This window comes from Mandrillus leucophaeus, unplaced genomic scaffold, assembly GCF_000951045.1.
Source record: "Mandrillus leucophaeus isolate KB7577 unplaced genomic scaffold, Mleu.le_1.0 Scaffold370, whole genome shotgun sequence".
NCBI lineage: Eukaryota > Metazoa > Chordata > Mammalia > Primates > Cercopithecidae > Mandrillus > Mandrillus leucophaeus.
Window position 1 is genome coordinate 1,065,173 of NW_012103921.1, and position 23,378 is coordinate 1,088,550.

The 23,378-nt window shown below is 52.2% G+C and overlaps 1 protein-coding gene across 1 annotated transcript in view; it reads left to right on the forward strand.

The window, feature by feature from the left end:
- ECE1 (endothelin converting enzyme 1) overlaps positions 1-23,378 on the forward strand; it is a 103,328-nt gene that overhangs the window by 27,010 nt on the left and 52,940 nt on the right. Inside the window, exons 4-8 of the mRNA XM_011990135.1 lie at positions 226-438; positions 12,629-12,750; positions 14,182-14,328; positions 15,756-15,821; positions 17,214-17,405. Of these exons, the coding sequence (XP_011845525.1) occupies positions 226-438; positions 12,629-12,750; positions 14,182-14,328; positions 15,756-15,821; positions 17,214-17,405 (740 nt within the window). The remainder of the gene's footprint in view (positions 1-225; positions 439-12,628; positions 12,751-14,181; positions 14,329-15,755; positions 15,822-17,213; positions 17,406-23,378) is intronic.

Sequence of the window (23,378 nt, forward strand, 5' to 3'; positions counted from 1 at the left end):
ATAGAAGTCTTGTGTTATAAGCCAGCAAATTTTAAATGGGCGGAAATCATTTCTCTGTAGGGCTCTAGTGACCATTCAGTTCCAAATCTGTGTGGTCAGGGCTGGGGTGGGACATGTGACCACTGGGCCCCAAGCCGCCTTCTCTGCCCTCCCTGCTTCTTCTCTGCCCTCCCTGCTTCTTCTCTGCTTGCCCTTCACTGGCCTCTTGTCCTTGACCCCTTGCAGGATCCCCTTCTGTGTGCCTGAGCGAAGCTTGTGTCTCAGTGACCAGCTCCATCTTGAGCTCCATGGACCCCACAGTGGACCCCTGCCATGACTTCTTCAGCTATGCCTGTGGGGGCTGGATCAAAGCCAACCCGGTCCCTGATGGCCACTCACGCTGGGGGACCTTCAGCAACCTCTGGGAACACAACCAGGCGATCATCAAGCACCTCCTCGGTAAGCATCTAGCATGGAGACCAATGAATGGGCCACAGCAGGGAGCTGTCAGCTGGTCCAGCCGGCTTCCCAACCACACCTGCTTAAAGGAGGAGCTTGGCAGGATGGGCCGTGTGTGGTGGCTCACACCTATAATCCCAGCACTTCGAGAGGCCGAGGTGGGTGGATCACTTGAGACCTGGAGTTCCAGATCAGCCTGGCCAACATGGCAAAACCCTGTCTCTACTAAAAATACAAAAATTAGCTAGGTATGGTGGCGTGCGCCTGTAGTACTTGGGAGGCTGAGGCAGAAGAATTGCTTGAAACTGGGAGGCAGAGGTTGCAGTGAGCCGAGACCACGCCACTGTACTCCAACCTGGGCAACAGAGTGAGATTCTGTCTAAAAAATAAGAAAAGAGGCGCCTGGCAGAATGGAAGACCATAGACTTGGGAGTAGGTGAATCTGGGTTAGAATATCTGCTCTCATTCATTGTATGATCCTAAGTCTTGTATCTCTGAACCTCAGTTTCTTCATCTGTAAAATGAGACTAATAAGATCCAAGCTACAGAGTTTTGAGAACTAGAGCTCTCACGTGTGAAGCATTAGCATGGTGTGTGTGGCACGTAGGGTGTACACAAGAACTGGTGGCTGTGTTCGTTACTTTTGTGGCTTCAAGCTTGTCATAGCTTTTGACCAGTATTGACTGCGAGTTTTGAAAGTTGTGAGCAAAAGGGATCGGGACTGAACACACTAGATCAGATTCTAAGGTTGTGATTCAATGAAAGTTCTAACAACAGCTCATCAGAGAGTTAGTTATTCAGTGTAGGCAGGAATCATCCTTAGCGTCATGGGGATCGGGCTTGCATGGTAAGCCATCTGGTCAGAGTTCTCTTTGCACTTCACTAGGCCTTGGGCACCTCTAGTTCACCCCTGTGTGGATGGTTTTATCCTCAGATTAGAGCTCCACGTTGTCTTGTTTGCAGCTGTATCCTTAGTTAATGTTTGTTGAATTCCCGGCTGCCCACTGGGCTCCTCCTCTGGTGTGAAATCACGACAGCCGTGCTGTATCACAAAGCTGCTCACCTGAACCCCTCCACAGCTGGGACCATGGCTGTCTCCCTCTCCTGCTGTCCCCTGCTCCATCCTGGGACCCTAAATGCTGGGAGAGGCTGGATTCTGAAAAGCCAGTCAATTTAGCCATCAACAAGAGAACCTGGATCACACAAATACTTACTGTTTTAAAAATCTTTAAGCTATTCAAAGGTAGATAGGTGCAATAGTAGATACTCAAAAGGGGACAGATCTTCTTAAAGGGACAGAAATCTTAAGAGACAGGAAATAATTCTAAATGGACATTTATCAATTTAAGGTAACTGAGTCTTTTAGATTACAGGGAAAGTAGGCAAACCAGGTGAAGGAGACCTTTTCTTTCTTTCCTGCCCTAGCCCCACAGGGCAGAGCTGCAGTAGGTAAAACACACGCACCCTTTCTCCTGGCCTCCCGCAGCTCCCCAGGCAGCGGCAGCAGCCACCTCCCGCCTAACTCCCCGAGGATGAGCAGGGTGGTGCGTATGGAGCTGGGGTTGAAGCTCAGTGTGTCTGAAGCAGCAAAGCCCCAGCCTGAGATGTCCCCTGCCTGCTTTATGCCACCAAAGTGCCTTCGAAAGAGGGTGTAACTTTTCATTTTAGAACCAGATGCTTAAAAGGCAAATATGTCTGTCATTGCAAGACTGGAACTCAAGGACATCCCTTGTCCAGTGCCTAACATCACAGCAGGGGGCTTGGCAGGGCCCCTAGTCCAGGTAGTATAACAAGGTGGGTCAGTTCCTCTGCTTCAGAGTCACCAGGACCTGGGTTCAAATCCGGACTCTGCCACTTACTATGAGGTCTTGGGTCAATTACATCACCTCCCTGGCTTGTTTTCTCATTAGTACAGTGGGAACCATGCCTCCTCTGAATTTTGAAAATTAAATGGGAAATACATTTAAATGTATTTAAACCATCCCTAGGCCTGGCATGTCGTGGTGGCTGCTGTTTGTATTGATGTAACTGTTATTATTCGTCCTTGACCTTTGCACAGCATTTGACTGGTTACAGAGAGATGCCATCCCATTTGATCCTACAGGGTGGAATCTGGGAAGGTGGTGTTCACTCCATTGGTAGATGAGGAAAGCGAGATCTGGAGAGGTCCTCATGATAGGCTAGTGAGTGGCAGAGCTGAGACCTGTCTGATGCCTTGTGTGCCCTTTCCCCTGTCCCACACCACCTCCTTCAGGTACAAGGGACAGACATAGCTCCCTTTCCGCAGCGCCTGCAAGAACCTGCAGGGAGCGCAGAGCCTGAGGGCCTGAAGGAAGGAGAGACACGGATGTCCGCCGTGTGCTGTGCACTGTTCCAGGCTCTTTACAGCCACTGCCTCCTTAATCCTCACAACCCCAGACTTCAGAATTGTTGTTCCCATTTTGTAGATGCAGAAACTGAGGCTCCCAGAAGTTAAGTGACTTTGTCAAGGACATACCACCAGTCCAAAATGGTGAGGGGCTCATTCTCTGGGGAGCAGTTAGCATTTAGAGGGGATCGGGCAGGACAGCGGTCAGGCCCTCTAGCTTCTCAGTGAGGCCCAGAATGGGCTCTTGTGCATCTTAGGGGTTCTGATCTGACTGGTTCTGGGGCTGGTTCTCACTGGGAGAACCTTAGGTCTGGGCCAAGATTGAGTCCATCCCCACCATTCCTGAGGATTAAGCCGTGGGTGGGGAGCTGCATCAAATGGGCCATGGAACAACCCAGAATCATGCGTTCAACCCTGACCCCGAGTCCAGGGTCCAGTGATACCAGGAGGCCAGACCGCAGAGTTTTGAAGTCAAGCAGCCCTGGTGTGCTAGCTGCTTATCACCCGTGTGGCCTTGGACAAGTGGCCTGGCTTCCCTCCCACTTGGTTTGATTATCTGTGCGATCGGGATAATGTTGCCTCCTCAGACGTGCATTTACTGTGAGCGTTGACTTGCCTGGGATGATTCAAAGTGCTCAGCACCGGAATACACCGGAATACTAGCCTGGCACCTAGTAGGTACTCAGCAAAGCACAGCTGCCCTCCTTGGTGGTGGTAGATGAGTTCCAACCAAGACTTCTTACAAACAAGCTGTATGACTGCAGAGAGGTCACCCAGATTTTTAGGTCCTCGGCTCATCACCTATAAAGTGGGAACTAACTGAAACTCAGATCATTAGTAGGGATGCTCTAAGGGTTAATGGGATGGGCAAAAAACAGAGTCATTATTGCTTATTTATTAGAGCACTGGTGTGTAGACCCAGTTATCAGGAAGGAGGTGCAGGAAGCTGTGTTATCAGGAAGCTGTGACACACTGAGTATCTCACTTGTATTGTTTCATTGAACTCTCATAGTAAACTCATGGAGTAGGCTATATTTGCTCATTTTACAGATGAGACTCATGAATATGAAGGAAATGTATTTCCTAGGAAATGGTGAGGCTGGGATTAGACCCAGACTTGTGGGGCCTCAAAGCTTGTGTTCTTTCTCTACTCACTCCACTGTCAGATTCAGCGGGGAGAGGCCCCGGGTCGGCACTGCTGGCGGGGAGAGCAGCCAAGAAGTGTGGTTTGCCTGCCTCCTTTCCCCAGCGGCTGCTTCACTGAGCTCTCAGCCCAGGCCAGCCAAGCCCCAGCCCAGGTCCAATGAACACAGGAGCTGGGGTCACCCCCATGTCATATTGACTAGGGGCTTCCCCAGAAGGCATATCCTGGGGTCCCCTCCCCAAAGGCTCACTCCTCGGAACTAGTCTGGAAACGGCCCCTCAACTTTGGGCTTGATACCTGGGGATTTTGATACATGGAAACTCCTGAAAAGGCAGATGGCAGGTGAGTGGGTGGCAAAAAAATGCAGGAGTGTGGGCCAGTGCATTCTTGGGCTTAAGGCCAGGCTGGGTTCAGCCTCTCCAAGACAAAGGGGTCAGCCAGCAGGCCTCGGAAAGAAGCCAGAGCTGATGGGCATGGGAACAAGCCGGAGGTGCCCAGGCCACTCTGACCTGCTGAGGGGAGGGCTTCCCTCTAGGCAGAGAGGGGAGAAGGGACATTTAGAGTGCCAGTGTGGATTGTGTCAGCCGGTCCGGCAGGATAGCTGTTACCATCTGCTTGTGTGACCTTGGGCAAGCCATGCATTTCTTTGCCGGGTGAATTCATGCTAGCCTCCTCAGAGACAATCCAGGCAGATCTGTAACAGGTGGGCTGAACTAGGCCAGGTGCCACCTTGGCATGACATGGCAGTCTGCCAGCTGGGGATGGTGACCTCAGCTGCAGGACACACAGATGCGTCGCACTTCACTCTGCCGCTCCCCAAAGTGGCCAGCATGGGCTGTCCTCCTAGGTTTTGGGGAAATGAGAGTAGTGGCCTCACCTCATCAGAGGAAGGAAACAGCCAGCCCCTTCAGCCCTTAGACTTGGCCCTGCCTTGGGCTTTCCAACTGTGCTTGTGGCTCGGATTATTCCACCAGCTACAGTGCCTACACCACCCCCTCCAAAGCCTCCAAGACTTTTCTGAAACCTGCTGCCCCCATTGTCTTCTGTGGCTACCAAACGGCCTTTCTAGGCTTGAGCTACAATTACATTGTGTGCACCTGTCGTGTTTGCTTTACTGTATTTTATACTGTAAGATGAATGCATACAAAAAAAATCAATGCATGCTTATTGTGACAATTCAAGCAACACAGATTCCATAAAGAAAAAACTAGCAGTCTGCCTTCTGGTCTCCCTGGAAGATACACACACAGTATTCCAATGGCATTACATGTGTCCATGTCAATGATGTGGCAGTTAATGATGATCTCTTGTATTTTTATTTTGACATGTTTTCCCAATACCTGCTGTCTAATTGAGTTTGATCTTCCTGTGCATATTGGAAGGAAGCCATCTATGGACAGGATCTGCATCATGAGTGCTTTCTATCCAGTATGGTGTCTACAGCAGTGGGTGCTGCCTTCCTGTTTAGGGAATGCTTATGTGGATTGATTGATTCTTAGTCTGTTTGTGCTATTATAACAAAATACCACAGACTGGATGATATGGTTTGGCTGTGTCCCCACCCAAATCTCATCCTGAATTGTAGCTCCCTCAATTCCCACATTTTGTGGCAAGAACCCAGTGGGAAGTCATTGACTCATGGGGGAGGCTCTTTCCCATGCTGTTCTTGTGATAGTGAATAAGTCTCACAAGATCTGATGGTGTTAAAAACGGAATTCCCCTGCACAGCCTCTGTCTCTGCCTGTTGCCATCCATGTAAGACGTGACTTGCTCCTCCTTGCCTTCCACCATGATGGTGGAAGTGTAAGTCCATTAAAGCTCTTTATTTTGTAAATTGCCCAGTCTTGGGTATGTCTGTATCAGCAGCATGAAAACAGACTAATACACTGGATAATTTATAAACAACAGAAATTTACGTCTCACTGTTCTGGATGCTGTGAAGTCCAAGATCAAGGCACAGGCTCGTTCAGTGTCTCTGTTAAGGGTTGCTCTCTGCTTCCAAGATGGCACCATGAACTATGTCTTCACATGGCATAAGGGACCGAAGAGGGGGGTACTGGCCCCCTCAAGCCCTTTTATAAGACACTAGTCTATTCATAGGGCAGAGCCCTCAGGGCCTCATCACTTCCTAAAGGCCTCACCTCTTAAAATTGCTCCTTAAGGATTAAGTTTCAACTTGAATTTTGGAGGGGACACATTCAAATTATAGCATTGACTCAACAATGTGAGGATGGGAGGGAGTATCCAGGGCTTCTTAGGGGCAGCTGGGCTGCTTCAGGTTCACCTCTGGTTTTCTGAGCCAACCTGCAGGAAAGGACAGGGAAGCGGAAAAAGCTTAGGCTCCAGTCCTGACTGCAGCCACTTTTGCGACCTTGGACGAGTTACCCAACCTCTTACTTGTAAATGGAGTGTGATAACAGCCACTGTGGAAATCGTCGGGACAAGATGCACACACAGCCTATGCCCATCTACAGAGGAAGCAGTTCACTTTCTCAGGAAGGCTTAGAAGTCCAGCATGCTACCCACTAGCTCTGCCTTGATAGGCCAGTTTCTTCACCCACCTGGGCCTCATTTTCCTTGTCTCTGAAATGGGATGGTGATATCTCCCTCAGGGGCCCAGGGTGAGGTTGTGACAGCAGCACGGGGTCTGCTGTAGACACTGTGAGCGGTGGTGGTGGTGGAATTCTTTTTGTTTTGCAGAGCAAGGCGTCTCATTTATCAGCACCCCTTCCCCCCAGCACAGGATGGGGCTCCTGAGGCCTGTGACTGAACGGGTTCTGGTTTTATCTAAAACAAACACTGGTCCTGCTCTGGTGTGGAGTCAGGGCCCCACAGGCTCCTGGCCAGATGGTCCCACTGCGTCAAGGGAGGCCGCACGATTCCCAGACACCCCTATTCCCGCAGCATGTGGGGGATTCCCAGACACCCCTATCACAGCCCACGGCTCTGCCTGCCTGGGCATTCGTTTCCTCCCTGAGGAGTGATGTGGAGAGGGCGTTCCAATGAAAACTCCCAGAGGAAGAAGCAGCCGATGAAATGGTGCTCTGTCTTCCTCTCTGGGACTTTGGGGTAGGAACTGAGGAAGCTTCTGGAACTCAGGGTCCCTGGAAGGAAGTACCTAGGCGTTGCGGAGCTCTGTTGTCTGGCCCTAGGCTGCCAAAAGGTCTTCATACCACTGGGGCCACGGAAGTGCCACCATCTCCAAAATGTGTCCCCAGCACGTGCCGGGAGCCACACTGTTGGGGGTTGGCTGCTGCTTTGCCTCCATGAAATCTTCTGGGAAGTAAACATGAGCAAGGGGTGTCTTAAAGGAGACCAGAGAGCATCAAGCCCCAGTCTTGTTGAACTCAGAGTGACAGCCCCGAAAGGGGACAGGGCCAGCCTGGGGCTAGTCTGAAAAAAGATACCGAGACAAGAGCACCCCGTGAGAGGCAGGGTTGGGGGCCTGAACGAGGGGCTATGGAGGGTTGGCACAGTCCTGGAGACCTTTGTCTTATTCAGAAAAAGGTCTGTGCCTGATTTCACTTTGTTTTTTGTTTTTGTTTTGTTTTGTTTTGTTTGTTTGTTTGTTTGTTTCGAGGCAAGTCTCGATCTGTCGCCCAGGCTGGAGTACAGTGGCACAATCTCAGCTCGCTGCAACCTCTGCCATCTGGGTTCAAGCGATTCTTGTGCCTCAGCCTGCCAAGTAGCTGGGATTACAAGCACCCGCCACCACGCCCGGATAATTTTTGTACTTTCAGTAGAGGCAGGGTTTCACCATGTTGGCCAGGTTGGTCTCAAACTCCTGACCTCAAGTGATCCGCCCACCTTGGCCTCCCAAAGTACTAGGATTACAGGCATGAGCCACTCATTTCACTTTGAAACCCAGCCACTCCTGCAGGCTGTAGTGCTATCTTTCTCTGTCATTCATTCCTTTCTTTCTTCACTCACCAATTATATGCGTCAGACACTTTCTGTGTGCCAGGCATTGCTCGGGGCTGGGGATTATGTAGGAATAAGACAGGCTTTTCTTGTGGAAGTTCCATTCCAGCAGGGAAGACAGACAGTAAACAAATGAATGACTAAATACATGATAGGATTGTAAAGAGAAGGACTCAAAAACATCAAGTAGAGCGTGGGGCCAGAGAGGGAAGAGGCCATTGTAGCTGCAGCGATCAGGAAGGGCTGGGCTTTCTCAGGAGGGACGTCTGAGCAGACCCTTCAGTTAAGGAGAGAAGAGGCCATCCAGCCATGGGGAGAAGAATGTGGGGCAGGAGCTGGAGACAGGTAGGAGCACAGATCCTGTCACCCAGGGTGCATTTCTCAACCTGCAGTTATCATTTTATCCCTCCATGAAATGTTAATGCCACAGGTACTCTGAATGTCTGTTGCTGCTTTTGGTCTATGTACACAGAGTAAAAAGAGTAAGATGCTTTGTTCTGCAAGAATAAATTCCTGGGGGCAATATTGCCCCCGTGGGGGATGCATGATATAGAGCCCTCTGACCAATTTGAGGAATTGGGTCTAGGTGTGACAGCTCACACCTGTAATCCCAGCACTTTGGGAGGCCGAGACAGGCAGATCACCTGAGGTTGGGAGTTTGAGACCAGCCTGGTCAACACAGTGAAACCCTGTCTCTACTAAAAATACAAAAATTAGCCAGGCATGGCGGAGGTTGCCTGTCATCCCAGCTACTCGGGAGGCTGAGGCAGGAGAATCACTTGAACCCAGGAGGCAGAGGTTGCGGTGAGCAGAGATCATGCCATTGCACTCCAGCCTGGATGACAGAGCGAGACTCCGTGTCAAAAAAAGAGAAAGGAATTGGTATATTCCAGTGACTAATTTGGACTAAAAGGAGTTCAAGAAAACTCACTCTACAGACTCCCCAGACCAGGGCTCCCCTTGGGTGTCTCATAGAGGCCTCAAACTTCGAGTGTCTGGAGCTGAGCTTTAGGCAGTAGCTGTGTGCACTGAAGCTCCTTCCTAAGCCTACCCCTCATCCCCAGTGTCAGCAGCTTCTCACTCAGGCCAAGGAGACTTGGCTCCATTCTTGGGTCTCCTTTCTCTCATGTTCCAAACACTTCTCACCCCCTTCTCGGCCACCATCCTGGCCAAGCGCCCACCTTCGTTCACCTGGCCCCCTGCAGCAGCCTCCTGCCTGGCAGCCTCCCTTGGGGCCTTGTCCCCTGGAGCCTGCAGGATAGTAGGTGCCCCCTGAGTGAGGAGGAAAAAGAAGAGGTAGGAGAGTGTGCTGTGGGTTGTCCCCATGGGTTCCGGGAACCAGGGGGAGGAAGAGGAACCGTACCTTCTACCAGGGCCCATGCCCCAGCCAGCATCGGCAGTGGGGATACTGATGACACACACGGAGCGGGTGTGAACACCAACTCCTGGCGGGGCCCCCTCATCCCGTCCACTCCTGCCCCACCAGCCTGATATCCTTTTTAAAAAAGGAAATCTTGGCCGGGCGTGGTGGCTCACACTTGTAATCCCAACATTTTGGGAGGCTGAGGTAGGCGGATCACGAGGTCCAGAGATCAAGACCGTCCTGGCCAACATGGTGAAACCTTGTCTCTACTAAAAATACAAAAGTTAGCCAGCCATGGTGGCACGCACCTGTAGTTCCAGCTACTCAGGAGGCTGAGGCAGGAGAATCGCTTGAACCCAGGAAACGGAGGTTGCAGTGAGCCGAGATTGCGCCCCTGCACTCCAGCCTAGTGACAGAGGGAGACTCTGTCTCAAAAAAAAAAAGAAAAAGAAAAAAGAAAGGAAATCTTAGGTGGGCACCCGGCCTCATTACCCTCTCGTCCTCCAGGTATGGTGTCCTTCCTCTCCAGAAAGGGACACTGGGCTCTGTTCTTGCAGCCACCACCTGTTGCTAGGGGCCTGCTAGGTGCCTGTCCAGGGCTGGTTCTGGGGCTGCAGGGACATGGAATGGCAGAGGGGCAGCCCACGCACAGCCCCTCCTTCTACTCCACATTGAGTTCATCCTTCAGCCCGAAGCTCAAGCGAAGCTTCCTCGGGGCCTTGCTTGGCTGTCCTGGTCTCCTCCCGCCCTCCCGCTCAAGGCCTCTGGGATTTCTCACAGCATTCGCCCCGTGCATAATCAGATGCTGCTGTGAGTCCTCAGCTGCCATCTGCCTCACCCCCCACGCTGCGTGCCTCACGTGGACAGGCCTCCAGTTACATTGGCCACTGTCCCCCACACCCAGCCTGGCGGCTGCCAGGCAAAAGAAACTTTGTAAACAATGTGGGAAAGCAAGTGAGCTTGGCACCCAGGTGGTGGGGGGCCAAAGGAATGGAGTTTGAACCTGGCCTGGGGCAGCCTCTCAGCAAAGGAGCAAGGGAGGCTGTGACTGAAGGAGGCACTCCTTCTCCCTCCCGGTGATGATTCGGGGCTTGAGGACAGGTGTTAGGAAGAGGGCCTGGGAACTCGCTGTGATTAGCACAGCCAGGCTGCTCCTGGGAGCCTTTCTTTAGGCCTCTTATCTTGGTGGCCTTGTGGGAGGGAGATGCCAGGCTCGCTCATGGGCCAGAGCACACAGCGTGCCTTCCCCAGCGCTGACCCTGGCATTTCAGGGCTGTGGCCGGAGCCAGATGTAGAGGGTGAGACGCTGCGTCTGAGGCCTGGTGAGCAATGACGATTCTCCTGCTTTTTCTTCCAAAAGCGTCACTGGGAGCGTTGCCATAGGAACGAGGCCCTGGAAGGGGCGAGGCACTCCCCTTTTGCTCTCCCTGATCCTCTGTATCCCAGCTTCCCCATTTCCGCCCTCCCCTCACAGAGTCCTCTTCTCAGAGCTGCCGTGGTGCCTGGGGGACATGCAGATGTTTCCAGCACTTGGCAACACAGTAGCCTGTGGTCTCCAGGGCTGTGTAAACCCTCCATAGCCCCTCTTTCAGGCCCCTGACCCTGTCTCTCAAGAGGCTCTCTTGTCTCTGTGTCTTCCTTCAGACTGGCCCCAAACTGGTCCCGTCCCCCTTTCAGGGCCATCACCCCGGTCAGCAAGACCGGGGCTTGATGCTCTGACCAGTGAAAGCCGTGGTGCTATTCATGGTGGGAATCGGGGGGCAGGGAGCTCTCGGGGTGAGGCTGGGAAAGCTGATGAAAGACTGGCCAGGAAGTGACTCATGTCCTTTGCTCCAAGTGGCTGCGCCAGACAGATTTCTTTTCTCCAAGCAGCCCGCCTGCCCTTTTAGGCATCCCTGCTTGTCCCCACACTGTCTTGTCCTGCTCTGCGCAACCCAGTGCCCTCTCCCCTGCCTTCCACCTGGTGAACCACTTCAACTTTCAGAACCAGCTCAAATGGAACGCCCTCTGGAGAGCCCCTTCTCCCCACCCCTCCGAAGGGAGTGACTTTCCTCTGTGTTCCATAGACATGTGCGTTGTTCACAGCACTGTTGTGTCTTGTGGTCATTTCTTTGAGTTTCTGCTGGGTGCCAGGCACAGGGCTGGGCTCTCAGTTTTACAGGCATAAATAAGACCTACTTTCTGCCCCAGGGAGCTCACGGTCTAATGGTGGACACAGGTACGCAGAGCGGTGAGGGCCTTTGGGAATGAGCATCTTAGGAGAGGCCTCATTGAAAAGATGTCCCCGTGGAGGCCTTGAGGTTGAGTAGGATTTTAACAGGGTGCCATACAGAAGCTCTTTGGGGACAGAGATGGTTTCTCTTCTGTCTCACAGCTTGCACAGGGTCTAACATAGAGTAAGCATCTAGTATCTGGGCAGCGGGTGGATGGATACAGTTCTGCCAGGAAAGTCTTTGCGAAGGAGCCGGGCTTTGAGGGATCCTTGAAGGAGGCAAAGGAAGGGGCTTCAGGGTCAGAGAGAAATGAACATGAAATGAGGGAGCAGTGAAGAGTGTCCCAGAGGAGGCAAGAGGGACAGATGGAATTGAGGGGGTTGGAGAATCCAGCATAGTCTGGAGCAGGGCTCTGAGAAGAAGGCTCGGGCACAGAGCCCCAGTGTTTAGTGTGTCTCTGGTGGACTTGAGCAGCAGGAAGTGGTCATCTTCACCAGGTGCACCCACCAGAGCATTGCCTTCAGCAGGTGGCATCTGGACCAGGACACTGAGGTGAGGGAGAAGGGAACGGAATCTCCGGGGTGTCCGGGGTAAGGTCTGAGAAGCCACTGCAGAAGGGAGATGCTGCTTGCTGGGGTTGGCAAGGGTGGTGGAAAACGGCCCCAGGAGTTGGCTGTAAGCCTGGTGAACGTGCCCAGCCCCTCCAAGGAGGAAGCGAAAAGTAAATTCAAAATGAATGAGCCTTTTGAGTTTCCATCCAACTTCAGTCTTTATCACAAGAAAGGTCATCTGGTATCAGAAAACCAGGACTGGCCTCTGTCCCATGCACCGGGCAGGGGTGTTCGTACCACACATTATCCGCAGGGGAAGCACGCTGTCCTGCTGGTGGGCACGTGCGGCCAGCGCGGGGACTGTGAACCCGACCGGCAGAGGGAGAGAAACGCGGTAGACTCTTTTTCTTTACAGTCAGCAAAATTTCGGGAGCGCCTCCAGCTTGCCAGGCTCTGCCCAGGGGCCCTCATGTACCCGTGGTGACGGCATTCCTCACCACCACCCCGACAGGCAGATGTCAGAGCTCCTTTGCAGCTGAGAACACCAAGGCTCTGAAAAGAGGGACTGCCCTGAAGCCACCCAGTGGGCAAGTGGGGCCACATTGCAGACTCCACTGTGTGTTGTTCCAGAAAACTCCACGGCCAGCGTGAGCGAGGCAGAGAGAAAGGCGCAAGTGTACTACCGTGCGTGCATGAACGAGACCAGGATCGAGGAGCTCAGGGCCAAACCTCTAATGGAGTTGATTGAGAGGGTGAGTCCCTCAGGCTGTCCCTCCCCAGCCCCGGCCCATGCCACCTGCCCACCCCCTGGCTTCCACTCCAGTCCTCTGGTACCACTGGCCCCCCTCATACCTCCAGCTGGTAGCACCGAGAGAAAGACAGAGAGAGAGCGCGTGTGAGAGCGCATGTGAGTGTGAGCACATTGCGTAGCTGCGTGGGTGGGATGTCTGTGCATGTGTCTGTGTGAGGGTGTGTGTCAGCATCTGTTGTGGATGTCTGTCATCTGTCTGTGTGTCTCTCTGTGCATCTGTGTGTGGGACAGGGGCCATGTTTAGAGGGAAAATATTCCTCCACGTTGCTGCTGCTTTTTCCTCAGGGGTTATGTGTGTGTGTGTGTGGAGGGGTGTGTGCCTGTTCCAGAAAGACCCACAGAGAGTCTTGGCCCAGAACCAGAGCCCTCCCTGTGAGCAGGGACCCAGGCCACTCTTCTATACCTGCTTCCTCCTGAGCAGGCGAAGACATCTTTCCTGCTTTCTTGGGCACCTCCCGGACTCCGAGGCTCCCCGGTGCAGACAGAAGGTGTCCGTGGATGTTTTCTGCCTGCCTCGTGTTCCCTGGATCACCTCGCCTCTTAGCTTGGCTCCAGGAAAGCATTGCAGCAGGGTTGGTGGCTGCACACGCTGGGGACTGGGCCAGTTCCCTCCTTTCTGGACAGGTCCCATGGGCCAAACCAGGGAAGACGAGGGAGATTTTTTTAGAATCCCAACTTTCTCGGGAGGCTGAGGTGGGAGGATCACTTGAAGCCAGGAGTTTAAGACCAGCCTGGGCAAGACCCCATAGCAAGACCCCATCTCTCCAAAAAAAGTTAAAAATTAGCCAGGTGTGGTGATACACACCTGTAGTCATAGCTACTTGGGAGGCTGAGGTGAGAGGATGGCTTGAGCCCAGGAGGTGGAGGCTGCAGTGAGCTGTGATGGCGCCACTGCACTCCAGCCTGGGAAACAAGAGTGAGACTCCATCTCAAAAAAAAATTTTTTTTAACCCCAACTTTGAGACTAAAGTAGACCATAGTTTACCAACCTTCGTTAAACATGTGGAGCCTTTTTTTTCCCCCAGAGGCACGGTTGAATTTATGTTTTGATATAATCACATTCACACAATTCATTATCCAAAATATAAACTGTGAACCAGGAAAAGTCTCTTTCCCATTCTCATCCCAGCCACCTAGGGAGCGGCTGGATTCATGCCTGGCTTGTCTAGGATAAGCCTTTGCTCCATCCGTGGGTCTCCAGCCCGTGGGTCGGAAACCCCCAGTGAAGACCAATTCTTTCCTTTGCTCTTGAGGCTCAGAAAGGTCAGGTGACTGCTGCAGGGCCACAGAGCAAGTCAGCTGCAGAACCAGAATTCACATCTGGGTCTCCCCGCCACCTCATCACCTCCCTGCCTGCTCTCCCTCCCCACAGCTTGGGGGCTGGAACATCACAGGTCCCTGGGCCAAGGACAACTTCCAGGACACCCTGCAGGTGGTCACTGCCCACTACCGCACCTCACCCTTCTTCTCTGTCTACGTCAGTGCCGATTCCAAGAACTCCAACAGCAACGTGATCCAGGTGAGCTAGCTTGAAACACCGCGGTCGGGGGTGTGAGCACGACCTCTTCCTGTTTTGAGTTTAGTGGGCCCTGGCATAGGAGAGAGACTTGCACTGGGTGGGAGGGCAGTCTTCTAGTTTCTGAGCCTGGGTTATTTCCAGAGGCCCCATTGGTGAGATCTCTTTTTTTTTTTTTTTTTTGAGACAGAGTCTCGCTCTGTCGTCCAGGCTGGAGTGCAGTGGCACGATCTCTGCTCACTGCAAGGTCTGCCTCCTGGGTTCATGCTATTCTCCTGCCTCAGCCTCTGAGTAGCTGAGTAGCTGGGACTACAGGCACCCGCCACCACACCGGGCCAATTTCTTTTGTATTTTTTAGTAGAGACGGGGTTTCACTGTGTTAGCAAGGATGGTCTCAGTCTCCTGACCTCATGATCCACCCGCCTCAGCCTCCCAAAGTGCTGGGATTACAGGCGTGAGCCACCGCGCCCGGCCTCATTGGTGAGATCTTTGCAGGCTGCTGGCTTTGCGCAGATGGGCACTGTACAGAGCTGAACCTTCGGGTGCTGATAAGTTTCCGTGGACCCCAAGGGCGACTGTCAACTCCTGGACACAGCTGAACACACATCCTGGTTTCCCCCTCCTTAGCGTCTGCTCTTTGTGACTCTTCTTGGAATGGTTTTGAATCCATCTCTCCCTGTCAGAGCATGCCCCAGACAGAGGGTCAGCCTGCCCAGGGGAGCCCCAACACTGGTCTGCCCCAACCTCCGATGCAGAAGTAAGAAACCCAGGCTGGGGATCCTAAAGACTGAGTTCCCAGCCCATCTCTACCATTCACTCACTGGGTGACCATGGGCAAGTGCCTCAACCTCTCACAGCTGCAGTTACCCTATAAATCAAATGGATTGCAGTAACACCCGTCCTAGGTATGCCAAGATGTGGCCATGGGCGCCGATAGTAGCAAGCAGAAATGGACCCTCCCGTCCTGCTTGGCAGGCACTTGACCAGCACTGTCTTCTTCAATCCCCATTCCAGCTCTGAAGGTTAGGTTTTATTTTCTCTATTTTCCTGATAAGGAACCTGAGAATCAGAAAGGTTCAGTAACTTGGCCAAGATCACACAGTTTTTGAGTGACTCTTAACCACTTGGAAAGTGTTGGGGAGGTAGAGGCACTTTGCCGAGGCGAGGAGGTGTTTAAAAAAGAAGGGTGGCTCTGTCCAGCCCTTCTGAGGAGCCCAGGAGCCCTGCGGGGGGGGCCGCATGTACAGGCAGGAATGTGTCATCCCGTCCCTGAGTGGGCTTCTCAGTGACTGTAGCCAGCAGTCCTGCTTCTGCAGGGGCCTGAGCTGGGTCTCTGCTGCCACGTACCAGCCATTCTCAGGGCAGGAGGCCGTGCAGTGGAGACACGCATTGCAACATGAATTCCCTCTCATGCCTGCTTCTCTCGTCAGGTGGACCAGTCTGGCCTGGGCTTGCCCTCGAGAGACTATTACCTGAACAAAACTGAAAACGAGAAGGTAAGCATACCTCTCCCCTCCCAGCCCGCCTCCCAGGATGGTCCTTCCTGCTCAGTGTCTAGGGGAGCCTGGGGTGTCAGTGACGTGATAGGTGAAACAGGCAGACCCTGGCAGGGGAGGAACACCCCTAGGCTGGCTGTCACTCAGGCATCGTGGACACAAGGGGCAAGAGACAGGTTTCATTGGTCCTGGTTCTAGAGAGAGGCAGAGGCAGCAATAACAACTGCCCGCATTGTGGGCGCCTGGCCCTTTGTACATCACCTGTGACCCTCCCATTAACCCTGCGGATCCTGAGCTTCATTTGCCTCATCTGTCCAACAAGAATTAGTTTTGTCTGGCCTTTTACAGAAGAGGGAATCAGGCTCAGAGACGCTAAGTGATCTGCTCAAGGTCACATAGCCAGTAAATGACGAGCCTGAGATTCACATCCGGATCCACGTGCTCCGAAGCCCACGGCTCTCCCTCCCCCTGGCCTGCCTCTTGCGGTGCTCTTGGGGCGATCTCGCCTGGAACTCACTCATCTGTCCTTTCATTCTTCCGCCTGCATGTACTTGACCAAGCTGCCCACAGAGTGCCTGATGCTGGGGAGATGGTGGCAGACAAGACCACCATAGTCTTCGTCCCGTGGGGCCTGTGGTTTGGTCGGGGAGGCAGGTATTATTTAACTAAGGGAAAGGGGAGCTGAGAAAGTCTACCGTGGGGACCTAATTCAGATCCTGGAACACGGGTGGAGAGTGGTCAGAAAAGGTACATTCTAAGAATGGAATGACAGCCCCAGGACAAGCCCTTTAAGACAGGGACCAGCCCAGGTGGGGACCTGTGAGATGAGCCAAGACTTTGGGCTTTCTCCTGGAGGCTGTAGGGAAGCAGCGGAGAGACACGATCCCAAGATCATTCTGAATGCTGTGTCTCCCACGGTGTCTTTATTCCTTTTTTTTTTTTTTTTGAGACGAAGTTTCTGCCGCCCAGGCTGGAGTGTCGTGGCATGATCTGGGCTCACTGCAACCTCCTCCTCCTGGGTTCAAGCGATTCTCCTGCCTCAGCCTCCTGAGTAACTGGGATTATAGGCGCCCGCCACTATGCCCAGCTAATTTTTGTATTTTTAGTAGAGATGGGGTTTCACCATGTTGGCCAGGTTGGTCTCAAACTCCTGACCTCAGGTGATCCACCCACCTCAGCCTCCCAAAGTGCCGGGATTACAGGTGTGAGCCACCACACCTGGCCCCACGGGTGTCTTGCGGGCACTATGCAGTCCCCTGGCTCCCTGTGCCAGACTCAGTTGGCCAACCCCCCCAACCCCATCTCATTGCTGAGTGCTTTGGGCACTCAGCAACCCTTGTCCAGTGGATAGTGAGGGGCAGCCACTGACAGTTTGGGGTATGGGCCCTGCAGGTGCTGACCGGATATCTGAACTACATGGTCCAGCTGGGGAAGCTGCTGGGCGGCGGGGACGAGGAGGCCATCCGGCCCCAGATGCAGCAGATCTTGGACTTTGAGACGGCACTAGCCAACATCACCATCCCACAGGAGAAGCGCCGCGACGAGGAGCTCATCTACCACAAAGTGACGGCGGCCGAGCTGCAGGTAACTTGAGCACTGGCTGCTAGGGAGGCTGGGATGGCCACCAGGCTTCAGTCAGGGCCCTGGGCTGGTGGCTTTTATACTCATTTCATCTAGTCCTTGAAACTACGTGACGAAGGATGGTGGTTATGTCCAGTCCACAGATGGAAAAACTGATGCTCAGAGAGGTCAAGTTACCTGCTGAAGGGCACACAGCTAGTAAGTGACTCCAAAATAGGCACCTGGCCGACACCAGGCTGCTTCTCTGTAATTAATAGTGTTTACTGGGAGACTCAGGGTCACGACCACACCAGCTTACATTGACAGCGCCTTTCCAGTCTCTTCAGCACCAAGAGCCTCGAACCTGGTTACAGTGAGCACTTACTAAATGTGTGGTGTGAATTCCGTCATTACTCTTCCCTTTCCTGAGCCAAATCAAGGTCCAGAGGCTCCTAAGTGGCAGAAGAGCCAGCCAAATGACTCAGATTGGCTCACTGTACAACAGGGCGTTAGATCTGCGATGCTCTCTGTCACCCATTGGAGAAGCCGGACGTCCAGGGGCTCAGCCTCTGCCAAAGGCTGCCCTCTGACAGCTGCTTGGTCCTTGAGGGTCTGGAGGGAATAGGCTGCTGGTTCCTTCTTTGCAGAGCATCAGCTGGCATTGCAGAGGGATCAGCAGAGTGGCCACCACTGATCTTCCCGTTTCTTGACATCACCCAGGAATGCGTGGCTAGGTCTTGCTTCTCTGCTGGCGGGGGGGCTCCCCCAGAGTGTCTTCTCCCTCCTTCCTTACCTTCTGACCAGCCAAATTCGACCTGTCCGTTCCTTCTACTTTCAGGAAGAACACTAGGTCCCTGCCCTTTTCCCTCCTCCATCTGACAGGTGTATATGGGGCCGCCTTGGGACCTTGCACTTCATGTGCTTCCAGACTAGTGGGGGACACCAGCTAGAAACAACCCCGTCTCATTGCTGAGTGCTTTGGGCAAAAGCAGTGGGCCCTGGGAGCCAAGGGTGGGAAGTCAGGGAAGGCGAGTCTAATGATGGGTGAGCATTTCCAGGCCACTGGGTGTCCCAGGCGGAGGTGCAAGCCATGCTAGGGCCTGCAATGAGGGTCAGGGGAGCCTGGCCTCCTGCTGGTGCTGACTGCCCTTCAGCTCCCAGAGAAACTGGCCTGAGGCTGAGTGGTGCTGCATGGGCCCGGATGGAGATCAGCAGCTGCTGTTAGATACCATCTGGCATTATTTTCCTGCTCTGAGGCCAGGAGGCTGAGGGTGATGTTGTTTGTGCATTATAATTTGGTTTGTTCCAGCCCGGTTCTCAGCCTGAGGGGCCCCCCAGTGCGTCAGCCCCCTATTGTGGCCATGATGCCAACTGTCTGTGCCAGGAATAGCGGAGAAGGCACAGGAGCCCTGAACACATCAGCCCAGCATGACCACCAGGTTCCCCCCAGGCTTCCTATCACCATTGCTTCTGCTCCCTTCTTCCAAGCAAAGGAAGAAAGGCCTTTCTTCCCTCCCAGCTGCACAGCTGCCAAGGTGGGGGAGTTTAGCAGACGCAGCAGCTTGCAGTACACAAGCCCTGGGCTTAGATTCAGAGGACTGTAAGCCCCTTGGAGCTGTAAGTGCTGGGAGTATAGGCATGAACCACCACGCCTGGCCAAACAGCCTCTGTGTTCTAAGTACCCAAAGTTCAATTAAGATCTTTAGGAAATATATGGTTTCTCTCCTTATGTTTTTACAGATATTTCTGATTAAATTCTAATGTGAATTTGGCTGCCTTCCTTGTAAAATGGGCTTGGCTCATCCACTCACCCCTGCTGTGTGCCAGAACACAAATGAGACATAGCCCTTGTCCTCACAAGGGACTGTGGTTCTTTTTTTTTTTTTTGAGACAAAAAGTCTCGCTCTGTCGCCCAGGATGGAGTGCAGTGGCATGATCTCAGCTCACTGCAACCTCTGCCTCCCGGGTTCAAGCCATTCTCCTGTCTCAGCCTCCCTAGTAGCTGGACTTACAGGCAGGCACCACCACGCCCGGCTAATTTTTGTATTTTTAGTAGAGACGGGGTTTCACCATGTTGGTCAGGCTGGTCTCGAACTCCTGACCTCATGATCCGCCTGCCTTGGCCTCCCAAAGTGCTGGGATTACAGGCATGAGCCACTGCACCCGGCCTGTGGTTCTTAACTTTAAGTCACGGAGTCCTTTGAGAACAGATAAAAAACCATGGACTGTCTCCCAGAAAAAATGGGCATATATGCATGTGTTTAAAATTATGTCTGACATTTAAAGACGCCCTGGCTGGGCATGGTGGCTTAGGCCTGTAATCCCAGCACTTTGGGAGTCCGAGGCAGGTGGATCACCTGAGGTCAGGAGTTCAAGACCAGCCTGACTAATATGGTAAAACCTCATCTCTACTAAAAATACAAAAATTAGCCAGGTGTGGCAGTGTGCACCAGTAGTAGTCCCAGCTACTCGGGGATTGAGGCAGGAGAATCACTTGAACCCGGAAGGTGGAGGTTACATTGAGCCAGGATCACACCACTGCACTCTAGCCTGGGTGACAGAGTGAGACTCTGTCTCAAAAAAATAAAATAAAAAATAAAGAAGTCCTGGCCCCCTGAAGCGTGTGTTCTAAGTAAGAATCTCTTCCTGGCCTGCCACAGGGTTGTAGGAGAATAAGTTGAGGCAAAGGATGAGATTTCATTCAGTAAACTCATTTGCACAGCCCAGTACAAGCATAACATGTTATATTCATTATTATTGTTATTATTCCTTTGTTATTAGCCATGTCACTCAGGTCCCCAGCACTAAATCAATTTGATTCATTCTACTCTGGGACAGAGAATGTCTTGTTCCCTGGTGTCTGGAAATGTGGTTTTCTTCCCATACTCCAGGTAACTTAGGGTAAAGCACGCCAGGCTTCACAGTGTGGTTCTAGGCTAGCCCTACTGGGGTACAGAATGGTTCCAGGCTAGTCCCCAGCAGAATCTGAACTCAGAGCTGTGAATCAGACACTTCCATTACTTCTGGGGGCCTGAGGACCTTCCCCTTCCTTTCTAGGACCCTCACGCCAAAGGCTATTTGGGCCTGAGCCGCATTTTCTACCCGTTTCTCCCGCTAAGATGAAGCTGAGAAGCATTCTTCTCTCCCAGTTTCAAACCTATTTGATTTGGTTGGTTTGTGACCCACAGTACCCCTTGGCTGCAGGTGTGGAAAATGGAGCTCATTGGTGTGCCCCAGAGGGTGTGAGTCACAAGTGGAATGTCCTAGTCGGTTAAAAAAGCCATCTCCATGGAGATGGAGCTAGGCACATGTGTTTAAGATAGGAGTTCGCTAAAGCAGTCAGGATGGAAAATGTGAAAATCCTGGTAGTCAACACATGTTATCCCACAGTCATGGGAACTTCCCTGCACAGAACACCTGCATTCCCTAAAGGGCCAGGGTTGTGTTGAGGAGTACACAGGGATTTCTCACCATCTTATATCTGTACCTTGATCAGAGAGTTCCAGTTGTCTGCAGTTTATGAAGCTCTCGTTCACTGTGTAAACACTGACAGTTTGTAAACTTGTCGATTTTCCCAAGGACTTTGCCAGCAGGTCATGCAGTCAGGTGGTTCTAATGGTGGAGCCCTGTTTGAAGATCTCACAAGCACAGCTCCAATTTTTGTAGTCATAGAAATGTTAAAGATCAGCCTCAGAGGTTACCTGCCTAAGGGCCTCCTGCCAGGAGGACGGCAGACAGGACAAGGTAGAAAGAAAAGAAACTCAGGGTTATTGGGCAAGCAGGTACAAGAGGCACAGATCCGTCAGCTCTGGGAGGGGAGGCTGTTGTCTGCATTTTAGAGAAAGAATGGAAAAAGGCTGGAGGTCCCAGAGCTGGTGCCTCCTGGGGACGCTGATCCAGGTCTGTTCATTCTTAGCCCAGGGCTCTTTCCAGCTCACCTAGCTGCCAGGCAGGCAGGGATGCACCGGGACCCCCTGGCCCCCAAGTCCCCTGCACCACAGGTATTTTCTTCCCAGCTCCGCAGGTATTTTACCATCAGCCATGGGGGGAAGAGTTACCTAGAAACTGAGAGCCAGTTGTTAACTGTTTTGTTTTTATTTTTGTTTTGAGACAGAGCTTCGCCCTGTTGCCCAGGCTGGAGTGCAGTGGAGTGATGTTGGCTCACTGCAACCTCTGCCTCCCAGGCTCAAGTAATTCTCATGCCTCAGCCTCCCAAGTAGCTGGGATTACAGGTGTGCACCCCCACACCTGGTGGCTAATTTTTTTATATTTTTAGTAGAGACTAGGTTTCACCATGCTGGCCAGGCTGGTCTTGAACTCCTGGCCTCAGGTGATTCTCATGCCTCGGCCACCCAAAGTGCTGGGATTACAGGCATGAGCCACCGTGCCTGGTGCAGTTATTAACTGCGTTACCAGCACACCACTGCCTTCAGGACCTGCCTTCCTCACAAATTCACCTGTCCTTTGAGGTCCTTGTTCCCCAGGAGCTGAGTTGCCCTTTTAAACCCAAAGAGATGAGTGAACCTGGGTTTTAGACCTCCACAGTGGCTAGTTAACTATGTGACCTCAGGACAGTCACCTTACCCCATCTGCAAATTCAGCATCTGTTAAGTGGGAGTTTATGGCTACCTCTCTCACAGGGAGTGTCATCGGTATTTACCAACGGGCTATAGACTGGTCTTAAGTTGCAGATCAATTTTACTTTATTGATTGATTTTTCCGCATGAAGGCCATATGTGGAGCCTCTCTCACCTCCTCTGTCTTGCATTTTGTCCTTTTTCAAGAAAATAAAAGAGAATTTGGAATTGGACAGGCCAAGGAACATACATGGGAGACCCTGAGCAAAGAGTAATGGCCAACATTGATGGATTGCTTGCCAAATGCCAGACATACCCTTCTAAGTGATTGACATGTACAGGCATTTTTGCTATAGCAGTATATGTAGTTCCTTGTGTTCTGTAAAATCATACACTAGAAATAGCAGTACAGGTGGAGAAAATAGAACAAGAGCAGAACAAAAGTTAGGCAACTTTACTTGAGGATATTGTGCTAAGCGAAATAAGCCAATCACAAAAGGACAAATGCCGCCTGATTCTACTTCTGTGAGGTACCTAGAGTAGGCAAGTTCATAGAGACAGAAAGTAGAATGGTAGTTTCCAGGGGTGGGGGTTGGAGCCAGTGGGAAGTTATTGCCTAATGGGTAGAGTCTCACATTTGCAAGATAAAATCTGTGGGGCCAGACGTGGTGGTTCACACCTGTAATCCCCTCACTTTGGGAGGCCCAGACAGGTGGATCACCAGCTTTCAGGAGTTTGAGACCAGCCTGAGAACAATATGGTGAAACCACATCTCTACTAAAAATAAAATTAAAGAAAAAAATTAGCCAAGGGTGGTGGCGTGTGCCTGTAGTCCCAGCTACTTGGGAGGCTGGGACAGCAGAATCGCTTGAACCTGGGAGGTGGAGGTTGCAGTGAACTGAGATTGCACCACTGCACTCCAGCATGGGCGACAGAGCAAGATTCTGTCTCAAAACAAAATTAATAATAATAATAAAAAAAGCAGTCCGTGGCTGGATAGTGGTGGTGATGGTAGCACAGCAGTGTGAATGGACTCAATGCCCCTGAACTGTGCTTTTTTTTTTTTTTTTTCTGAGGCAGGGTTTCACTCTGTCAACCAGGCTGAAGTGTAGTGGTGTGATTTCAGCTCACTGCAGCCTTGACCTCCCAGGCTCAAGCAATTCTCCCACCTGGGACTGCAGGCACAGGCCCCCATGCCTAGCTGATTTTTAATTTTTTTTTGTAAAGATGGAGTCTTGCCATGTTGCCCATGCTGGTCTTGAACTCCTGGGCTCAAGCGATCTGCCCACCTCAGTCTCCCAAAGTGCTGAGGTTACAGGCATGAACCAATGCATCTGGCCTTGAACTGTGCTCTTAAACATGGTGAAGATGGTGAATTTTATGTTATATGTGTTTTACCACAATTTTTTTTTTTTTTTGA